The sequence below is a fragment of the Octopus bimaculoides genome, chromosome 13, assembly GCF_001194135.2.
Source record: "Octopus bimaculoides isolate UCB-OBI-ISO-001 chromosome 13, ASM119413v2, whole genome shotgun sequence".
NCBI classification, from domain to species: Eukaryota; Metazoa; Mollusca; class Cephalopoda; order Octopoda; family Octopodidae; genus Octopus; species Octopus bimaculoides.
In genome coordinates, this window is record NC_068993.1 from 5,689,665 (window position 1) to 5,701,107 (window position 11,443).

At 36.8% G+C, this 11,443-nt stretch overlaps 1 protein-coding gene across 1 annotated transcript in view; it reads right to left on the minus strand.

Moving 5' to 3' along the window:
• LOC106872414 (uncharacterized) overlaps positions 1 to 11,443 on the minus strand; it is a 161,158-nt gene that overhangs the window by 54,660 nt on the left and 95,055 nt on the right. The window contains exon 3 of the mRNA XM_052972565.1: positions 7,484 to 9,869. Within this exon, the coding sequence (XP_052828525.1) occupies positions 7,484 to 7,595 (112 nt within the window). The 5' untranslated portion in view covers positions 7,596 to 9,869. The remainder of the gene's footprint in view (positions 1 to 7,483; positions 9,870 to 11,443) is intronic.

Below are 11,443 nucleotides of genomic sequence, written 5' to 3' on the forward strand. Positions count from 1 at the left end.
TATATATATATATATATATATATATATATATATATATACATACATACATACATATATATATATCGAGACAAAATGTGGACAAACACTTACATATGGAGTTATATCATCTTTAAAAGCTGTTACATAAACTTAAACAAGGGTATCTGACAAAGAAAAAAATATAGTATTGATAGGTCTTTACAGCTGTTTCAAAAATTCAGCGATTAGTTGATGTAATAGTGTGTATTACGCAAACGAGTGTACATACTGACGTAATGACTCACATCAAACAACTAGAAATTATTATTAACACATAAACACTATACGGTAATATGTTCAAAGTGGAAGTGCTGAAACGCCGAATTTTCTCATCAAAAAGGATGATCAAATAATATATATATATATATATATATATGGAGGAAAGGAAACGGTAGAGCACCGAACTAAATATCTAAAAGAAATTCAGTTTGCATATTTAACCAATCAATTAGATTCAAAATGCAGGAAGACTAGCAAGAAAAATATTTTTCAAAGTCTATCGTGTTTCACACCGAAACCTACGGCCTGTCATTACTGACACTTGTTTCCAAGTTTCACATTACTTCTGTAGTGGGCCCTAGTGGGTCTGTAAAGTGCGGGGTGGGGGCCGATGTCGGTGGCTGTTACAAGAAGTATAATGCAACGCGATGGCATTTTTCAAAAACTTGACCAACATTTTGTTGTTGTTTAGTCCCGGGTGAGCTATAATTGTGCAAACCTATAATGAAAAGAATTCCAGCCGTGGCCATCACGTTTTTTCACTATGCCCAACACATCTAAAACTACATGATTCAAAGTGCCTTTATTTTCTGAAACGATGGGATGTGAGTTGAAGGAGATTGAGCTAGTATTTCTTACAAGTTGAACGACCACATAGAGACCCCTCGCTAACCTGTCAACCTCATTGACCAGATATTGTTGTTGACCCAAATTGTTCGTTTCCTCGATGACACTCTCGCTGATTCAATTCCCTCATTCATCTCGTTGACTAGTACTTTATTTTATCGACCCCGGAAGGGTGTTGATCTCAACGTAATGAGTCAAAGAAACACCGTGAGGCACTGAAACGATTTTGCCAGCTTGTCACCTTCACTTGCGTAAATAATAGCATTTAGATTTTTCTCTTGTTTGTTGCAACCCCAAACTTTAATAATCTCACGTGCCTTTGTTGTCATAGAAACAAAAAACAAAACTCTAAAACCAAATATATAAAGTAAAATTATTTCTAGCATTGCTACAAACAAGCGGTGTAATGCAACGAAAACGGTAAGATAAAGTTTCAAAATGGCTGCCAACAAATGTAAAATACTGTCATTGCCGATTTGCTGAGCAATTCATTGTCTCCCTTCTCTCTCTCTCTCTCTGCCTTTCTGTATCTCCCTCTCTCCATCTTTCGTGCACGCGTTGTCGTATGTTATCATGCTGTATGTATAGAGATAACAACGTAAATGTTGACAAGCCTTGAGATACAATAACATACACACACACATATATAAAGGTAGGGGTGTATGAGATTGAAACCCAGCTGCTAGTTTGAAATGGCAGCATTTTTGACAAAAGGCTCCCTATTATGAGAGGTGAAACAACGGGATCGTTTACGAAAGGAATTTCTAAATTTATGACTTGACAGGAGATAACAACTGTGTTGATATCATATATGTAATTTCAATTAAGTCCCACAGTATTCCTATACAATAAAACAAGAGTGTCCGCCATTCTAACACACACACTCACATCTTAACAAATAATTTCTAATTCAAGCCCTACACATGTAAACTAATGTTCAAAGATATTCATCATTCCATCTCACACAGATACATCTAACATTCACCTAACGTTATAAGAATTTACCCAATCTACAGTCGTGAACAGCCCAGCCTGGAACGAAATTTAGCGTGTGTGGTAAGAAGTTTGCTTTCTAACCATATAAGTCCGGGTTCAGTCCCACTGCGTGTCACCTTAGGCAAGGGTCTTCTACTGTAGTCTCGAGTCGACCAATGTCTTGTGAGCAGATTTGGTAGACGGAAACTGAAAGCACCCGTCGAATATATATATATATATATATATATATATATATATATATATATATATATATATATGTGTATATATATATATATATATATACATAGATATATGTGTGTGTGTGTTTGTTCCCCACCACCGCTTGACAACCGGTGCTGGTGTGTCTACGTGCTCGTAACTTCCCGAGAGAGATCGATAGAATAAGTACCAGGCTTAAAAAAAAAACAAAAAAACTACTGGTGATGATGGGGGCGGGGTTGATTCATTCAACTGAAATTCTTCAAGGCATTTGACTAATGACTGACAAAAATACATACATACATATATATATGTGTGTGTGCCACAAGAAAATAGCATGGTCATCACAAGAACGACTCTGATTAAAGATTTACTTAATCGGGATTGTCTCAGATGTTAAACACCACGACTACCTCGACGACGACGACCACCACCAACGCTAAACTTGATGTAAAGTTATACAGGGAAGTACCTAATACAGATCAATTAAAATGGCGTCCATTATTATAAGTCCCCGTGTATATGTTGAAAGTATTAACAAATGTAACATGAAGCTTTCTGAAGTCCCCGAGATCAGTTTAACCTCGGCTTTCACGTCATGTCTGTTATATTGACTGAGCTGTCGCCATTCAGTCACAGCTGACTGCACACACATAAATAATTACTAGAAACGCCATGGACAAAATACTGAATAAAACGAGAGGAAATAAAAAAAAAAAAACAAGCAAATAAATTAACTAATCGAAGCAGAATTAGGAAAAGCGACCACCCACCCACATATACATACCGCCCTTACCTTATATATATATATATATATATATATATACATATATATATATATATATATATATATATATATATATATATATATATATATATATATATATATATATATATATATATATATATATATATATATATATAAACAATAGTAATAACAAACATGATTATAAACATGACGGCTGTCCCAGAATCCGGAAAGACCAAATGAGTCAGAAGTGGTAGTAAAAGTTGTCGTTGTTGTTGATGATGATGGTAGTGATGAGGTGGACGTAAAGGAAATTGATGATGGTAAAAGATAAGTGAAAATAAAAGGTAATAAAATAACGAAAAATAAAGGACAAAAATACAAAAAAAAACAAAACAAAGACGGTACATAAAACAATGATGTGTGATGGGATCATAAATAATAATAAATAAATAAATAAATAAATAAACAGATAAGCTATTATCAAAAGAGGGAACAGGAGGTATTCGATCGCTTGTTTGCTGTTAACTGGTTGCACTTTGCAACGTTGAGAAAGTAGTAGAGTGTAACTGAAGAATAACGATAAATATATAAATAAATAAATAAATATATAATCCCTCCTCCCTTTAGTTGTTAAGGTTACGAGATGACTATCTTGATGTCGATATATACAGCTTTTCTAATGTCATTTCAATGAAAAAATAATTGTTATCTTTCGTGAATTTTATTTTGACTTTTAAAAACTATTTGAGAGAGAAATTAAATTGGCCGGTGATATTAAAACAAGAAATTTTTTTATTCTTGGCGAATGGTTTCAAAAATGAGGAAACTGACTCTCATTTCATGTTCCGTGGATTTGATCAATAACAAAATTGCTATTCAGAGACATCCTATTACAAACTAACATGAAAAATGCTTTACAACCGAAACGTATGCAATAGTTAAAAGAGTTCCAAAATTGTTAATTATTGTCACCACTCGACATTAAATTTCTGAATAGGTTAAACACTATCCCTTAGTGGGTTGAATCCCCAACCCCTAACTCTCTCGGATTATATATATATATATATATATATATATATATATATGCTCATATATGACGCCTGTTGAGCAAGAAACACTTGTTCCTAGCCTATCCTATCATCTTCTGACTAACCCCAACTTTTCCTTAATGGTATGCTAATTTAGACTATTGATTGGGAATTTAGTGAGATCCCCCTCCCTCCTCATCTGATATCGGTTGCTCTTGCAGTTAAGCATTCGGATACCCTCTTTGGAAGCAAAGAGGCTTTCAGTAAATCAAGAATTTATTTTGCTTTCCTTTCTTTGCATACCTTTGTTATCCAAATTCATGCTTCTGGTTGTTCTGAGATATTTCATACGCCAACATCACATCATCTTGAAGATGAGGCTGTGAAAGTCTATAAAGTCCAGAGTAAGGAAGCAAAGGCCTACAACTTTTCCATCCCATACCAAAAGGTCTCAGAGAACAAATTTTTATTTCGTATACCTGATGGACCCACATCACAAGAAAGGCAAAAAAATGTGAAGCTCTGCCCAACTCATTGCTTCGCAGGATCAATTCTGGAGGAAGGAACAGGAATGAGTCTAAACTGAACGGTGCCTCAGCACGGCCTCAACCTCTGGCTGAAACCAATAAAAGAACACAAGAATAAACGTTGATGATATAGTTAGGAACTTTCCTGCTCAAAGTGGAAGAAACTCATGCAAAAATATGGGAAAAGAAAATTAGCTTGATGCAAAAGGTTAAATTAGAATCTAGTTGTATTTCATCATGTATGTATGTATGTATGTATGTATGCACCTACACATATGAGGGAGTGCTGAAAAATTCCTGGCTTTAAGGGTGTCGCGAAAGGCCTGGTTTGACCCAAACTTCCGAGTTCTTTTACAGGACTGAAGAACTGCTGCAGGACTGAAAGACTGCCGCAATAAGTGAGTAAATATGAGAGGGGAATACGTTGAATGAAATCATAATTAACTGATCCTCGCATATTTTCTTTTACCCAAAGTCAGGAACTTTTCAGCATCATACATCGTATATATATATACCTGTATAATCATAGACGCATCTATGTGTCAAAACGAACGCACACACAAATACACATACACATATATGTAAATATGCAGTTACGCACACACACGCACATATATAAACTCACAGACACATCCATGTCGATACTCACACAAATGCATACTGATTGATATAGAAATACAAATGTAAGTTACACAAATGACTAAAAATATCACACGCACATTCGATAAATACTCAGATAAATACTCACACAGACACCCAGAAGTAAAGGATACAGATCGTTGTTTATAGACACACACAGATTAAATAAATAGGTACATCTACACAGAACTAACTACACACCCATATCTATCTATCTATCTATCTATCTATCTGTCTATCCACCCACAAACAAACATCTACACATTCACACAGACACGTAAATACACGCATGCATCATACAGACATACAACACACACATACAAATTAAAGACACACAAACTAATCTAAGACACACACACACACACACACACACACACACACACATTCACACATTCACACAGGCAGGCAGGCAGACAGGCACATGTGCGCAAACAATCGAAACGAAACAGGTTCCACTCAGAATCGAAACCAGGTCGCAGAATCAACCTGCCTGTTCTAATGCAGCAAACATCGTCACTGATTCAACGGACTAAGCGTTGTGTCACCTTGTAGTAAAGAGAAGACAAAGTGATTTTGTGACAATAATGCCTTACCCCAACAGTTCGGCGGATCATGTGCATAAAGAAGGATTTAAAAAAGGCGCACTTTCTCTTTTTTTAACATTAATTTAGAATGACTTATAAAAGCAACAGGTGTTCAACACAAACATATCGCTTTTTATTTGATTATGAATGGGCTGCGGCCATGCTGGTGCACCGCCTTGAGGGGTTTGATCGAAGAAATCGATCGCAGTACTTATTCTTTAAGTCTGGTACCTATTCTATCGGTTCTCTTTTGCCGAACGGCTATGTTATGGGAACGTAAATAAACCAACGCCGGCTGTCAATGAGTGGTGGGGGGATAACCACCCACGCACATACACACGTTTGTACAGATGCATAGATATGTACACACACACAGACGTGTATATATATATATATATATATATATACATACGCAAACACATACACCCAGACGCATGTGCACACATGGAGGCACACGCACAGACACACTAATGATATATATATATACATGCATATATGTATACATATATATACATATATATATATATATGCACACACACATGCATACATATATGTGAATATAGATACGTACGTGCACATATATACGCACACATACATAGATTGCTAATAATAATGTTATTTAAATGTTTTATGACTAAAGAACACACGTACACACACATATATACACACACACATATACATGTTGTAGATCCAACAACTTGAAGCACATCACCAGTATATATATATATATATATATATATATATATATATACACATCTACAGTGTCATCAACGTAAATGTGTGTGTTTGTGTCCTATCTTTTTACTTGTTTTGATCACTGGACTGCGGCCATGCTGGAGTACGGCCTTGAAGGATTTCAGTCGAACAGATCGATGCCAATACTTATGTTGATTCTTTCTTTTAGTTTAAAGTTTGGTACTTATTTTGTCGTCGTTTTTTTTTTGCCGAACCGCTAGTTTACGGGGGACGTGAACAAACCAACACTGGTTGTCAAGTGGTAGTGGTGGGGACAAACATAAAGACACAGCCTCCCTCTACCAGATTCTCTCGCAAGACGTTGGTCCACTCAAGGCGATAGTAAAAAAACAAACAAAGTAAGGTGCTGTGCAATGGGACTGAACCCGAAACCATGTGGTCGCAAGACGAGCTTCTTAACCACACAACCACATTATATAAATATATAGGCTTCAGATTTTAAATTTCTCACTGGTTACCTGTCCAGTCTCCACGTTGCTCACCTGTTCTGTAACCACAGCAATATCGGGGGAGAGTATAAGTCGATTCATCGACCCCAATGCTCATCTGGGACTTATGTTATCGACCCTGAAAGGGATGTAAGGCAAAGTCGACCTCGGCGAAATTTGAACCCAGAGCATAAAGCCGGACGAAATACCGCTAAGTATTTTGCCCGGCATGCTAACGTTTCTGCCAGCTCGCCGCTTTATTTTGCATAAATATATAACGTCAAATTTTTTCTACACGCGTGCTAGACCCAGTAAACTTGAGCAATAGAAATATATAAACTATACACAATACAAAAGTTTTGTCATGTTCGTTTGCAGGTAGTTAGGTGTCTGTCGTTGCACAGCGAGCGCATAGACGACAGCAGCATTCACAAGAACAGAAATGATAAAATAAACATTAAACAGACAGACAAGTATGCCAGACAGGTATACCAGCTAAAATACACGGTGTCCTAAAAGTTACCAAGGAGATTGAAAATTTAATGAAGTTTTAAACAGATTTTAATCTATCAAATAATTATTAAACAGAAACGCTATTTTTAAAGTTTAATTTCTTGTTGACGTTTCGAATATTCTATAGATATTATTACAGGTATGAAAGATATCTAAGTGAACAGGTAAAAAAAGAGGAAAGATAATTAGAAGTACTTACCGTGTGTATTGCACCGTATAAAATGCAATAATCCAATAAAATAGAATGTTTTTAGCAAGAGGTAAATCTGTGGGCATTGCATCCTTTCGCTCGCTTCAGACCACCAAATCATTATATTACATTATATATAAACTCACATATATACACTCAAACATATATGTACATACACGTACATATAGTATATATATTTTTTTGACATTATTTCGTTCCAACAGGTTGTATACATATATATCTGATTTTGCTACATTTTATATATATATATATGAAGAAACTTCCGTGATTCGCCGAAAAAGCAAAGGTTATATATATATATTTACGTTCAGTAATATACGTACGTTCCGCTGTGTGTTTTAGAGACACAACTTCTTTGAGACTTCTTTAGTTTGTTGTGTGTATTTGTTTTTTAAATCAATTCGTATTTGTATAATATAATACATATTATTTACACACACACATACGAGGGGGTTTCCTGTTATTGTTAGCTTTTTTTTTCCAAATAGATTTCCTTGATTACGACCTTAAATAAATTATTTGTAAACGATCCAGCTTGATGGAAAGTAATTTCGCTTTCTTTATATGTCCATGTTCAATAAATACGTGAAATAATAATTATTATGACAGTCGTTATTTTTCGTGTACCGTTCAACTTTGTTTAATATCAAATAGTTTCTCTTTGCGGGTAGCTAAAGTCAAACATTAATTCCTTTTAGCATTCGTGTTTTCCTTCTTTTCTTCCTCTCTCAAACACAGGTTTGCATTTATATATATATATATATATATATATATATATATGCACATACAATCTGTAAATGTATGCTTTATATATAGTCCTTTATTCGTGTCTGTAGGGTTGCATTTGGGCCCTGCCCGGGGAAAAGTAGCAACCGGTGATACTTAATCGCCTGGCAGGGCCTTCGTTCTCCTAAAATGTGAGGGGGCACTACTGTCGTGTTATGTTACCCCTACTCCACTCCGTTAAGTTTCGTCTCCCACTTACACTCACCAACTGTCACTACTTTTGTGAGTCCTACCACTATAGCCACGATCACTCTTACTATAACTTTTGTACGTAAACCGTCGACGCCTTCTTCTTCTTAGTAGTAGTAGTAGCTGTAGTAATAGTGGTTGTAGTAGTAGTAGTATCAGCAGTAGTAGTTATAGCTAATAGTTTCCAGTAGTAGCACTAATCTTCGTTCCTCCTTTCTCTCCAGGTCTCCTGCCTCACTGTCGTCCTCTTCCCCTCCCCAGGCGGCAGTCAGTTATCAAGAAATTTAGCAGTTGTTGTTGTTGTTGTTGTGGCGGTAGTGGTAGTGGTGGTGGCGGTGATGGCGGTGGTGGTGGTGATAGTATCTGTTGTTGCTGTGGTTAAACGTCGCGTGCACCGCGGGGTGGCGGTGTTGTTGGTGTGGTGATTTTGGTGGTGGTGGTAGTGGTACGTGTGCCTCTAGTTTCGTGTTTAACTACTACTACTACTACTACTACTACTACGGCGTTTGATACTGCTGCTGCTGCTACTACGCCAGGTAAGACTAATCCGCCCCAGGTAAAGCTGGTCGGACAACCAGCCAATTGAACAGATCGAAGTAGTGTTCAGCGTGAACGAAATATGTCGGTCATAGTTGCTAGTCTGAGAGAGAGAGAGAGAGATGCTTTTGTTGTTGATGTTGTTTATTTTTGTATTACTAGTTGCTTTTTTTTATTTGCTTTTGTTTACGTTGACACCGTCGTCATCGTCACCGTCGTCATCGTGGTTGTTGTAATTGATGATGATGATGATGATGATATCGATCTAGCAATACAGCTCGGTGTAGTTGTAGGTGTTGCTGTCAATCTGCTTTACTGCCATTGTAGTTTTAAGAACAATATTAAGTATTACTAATAGATAATAATAATAGTAATAATAATAATAATTGTTATTATTAATTATTAAAATTTGTTATAACTAACACTAATTGTTGTCTTTGCCGAAATTCTCTCTTACTGACGAATGTGCAGTAGTGGTCAGTCGAACTTTATTCCTCTTGTCCCTTGGGCTTGATGCATTGTTGGTCACGATGTTAACAACGTTAATACATTGGTCAAGCAAAGACAATACGATATTCACACTGGACACACGTTTTGTCTTCCCGCTGCACGCCTGTCCTGACGTCACACTGGTCACCTGTCCAGTCTCCACGCTGCACACCTGTTCTATATTCACACTGCTCAGCTTTTCTGTATCGACAATGGTCATCTGTCCTGTGTTTGCGCTGATCACCTGGTCACTCCTCACCTGTTCACTCAGGACGGCCATCTCTATCTTTCACCTTAATTGGATCTTCATTTATTTATTCATTTATTCATTTTTTTCTTTCTTGTCTTTACAAAGCATATCGCGAGAAACAATCTGTAAATACAATAAAAAGAGAACGAGATTAATAATAATTAATCAATAAGAGAACGAGATTAATAATAATTAATCAATCAATCACTTAAAATTCGATAAGACAAGGACAACAGCGATAGGAGAAAGTTTTAGCGATGGTATTTACCAATGGAGGCTCTCACTACTAAAACAAAACAAAAATGAATAAAAAACGATATATCCTTTCCTACTCTAGGCACAAGGCCCGAATGTTTGTGGGGAGGGGCAGTCGATTAGATCGACCCCAGTACGCAACTGGTACCTAATTTAACGACCCTGAAAGGATGAAAGGCAAAGTCGACCTCGGCGGAATTTGAACTCAGAACGTAGCGGCAGACGAAATACCGCTAAGTATAATTAATCCGTTCCAGCCCCACAAAAAAAAAAAAAAAAGAAAAAACACTCAAAAAGAATTTTTTATGGGCTTTAAAACAGAAAAGGTGTGGTTACAAGTAAAATGATAATTATAAAAAAAAAGAGAATGCAAAAGAAATATGTAAACGAGTTTTATCAACAGAATTACCTTAAAGATGGAACGATTTGTGTGCTCGTACAGCAGAATTCTGCTCGTAGTTCAAGACAAAGGTTCGCACGAGTCTCGGCTCGTACAGCAAGCTACTCGTACAATGGGGCACTCGTACTGTGAGGTTCTACTGTAATTTACCTGTCAGGTTAATAACTCTCAGAACTGTTGGCAATAACATTGACCAGAGATGTGTGTTGATGCGTTCCTCAACATTTTCAATGAAACGATAACGACATGGATAGTTGCTTGGTTCGGTTGGTAGATGGACTTAGAGAAACCGACTGAAGCATTCAGCTGATATGGTTTGTCTTTTATTGTTTGTATTTCCAGTTCCTACCTGACAAGCAGGCCATACTGACATCACGTGTCAAAGGTGAAAGGTCAGAAGCGCAATCTATAGTTTCGTTTCTCCTCGTCGTCGTCGTCTTTGCTATATCTGAATCAAATTCGTGGGGAAAAAAGGAGTGGGAGCGGAAAACAAAACAATGTAGATGGAGTAAAGGTGAGTAGGGGTCGTGGTGATGGCGGTGGTGGTGGTGGCGATGGTGGTGGTGGTGATGGCAATGATGTGGGAATGTGACATGTTGTTTTATCTTTCTGTAGATGTGTGTGTGTGTGTGTATGTGAGCGTATATGTGTGCATGATTATGTGTATGTATGTATATATATGAGTGTGTGTCCCTGAGAAAGTACATGCATGTAGGTGAGAGATAGATTGATACGTGCAGAGAGAGAGAAAGAGAGAGAGAGAGAGAGAGAGAGAGAGAGGAGAGAGACAGGAAGAGAGAAAGAGAGGGAGCGGAAATGTCCCAGACCGAATGTTATTTTTTCTCTAAATAGTGTGCATGTGTATGTATGTGTATTTCTGTACGTGTGTATATGTCTGTATTTTCGTGTGTGTATGATGTATATGTTTGTAGATCTATCTACCCCTTTCTCCCTCTGTCTGTCTATCTATCTATCTATCTATTTTTTCTATCTATCTACCTACCTATCGCTCTACATATATATATATATATATATATATATA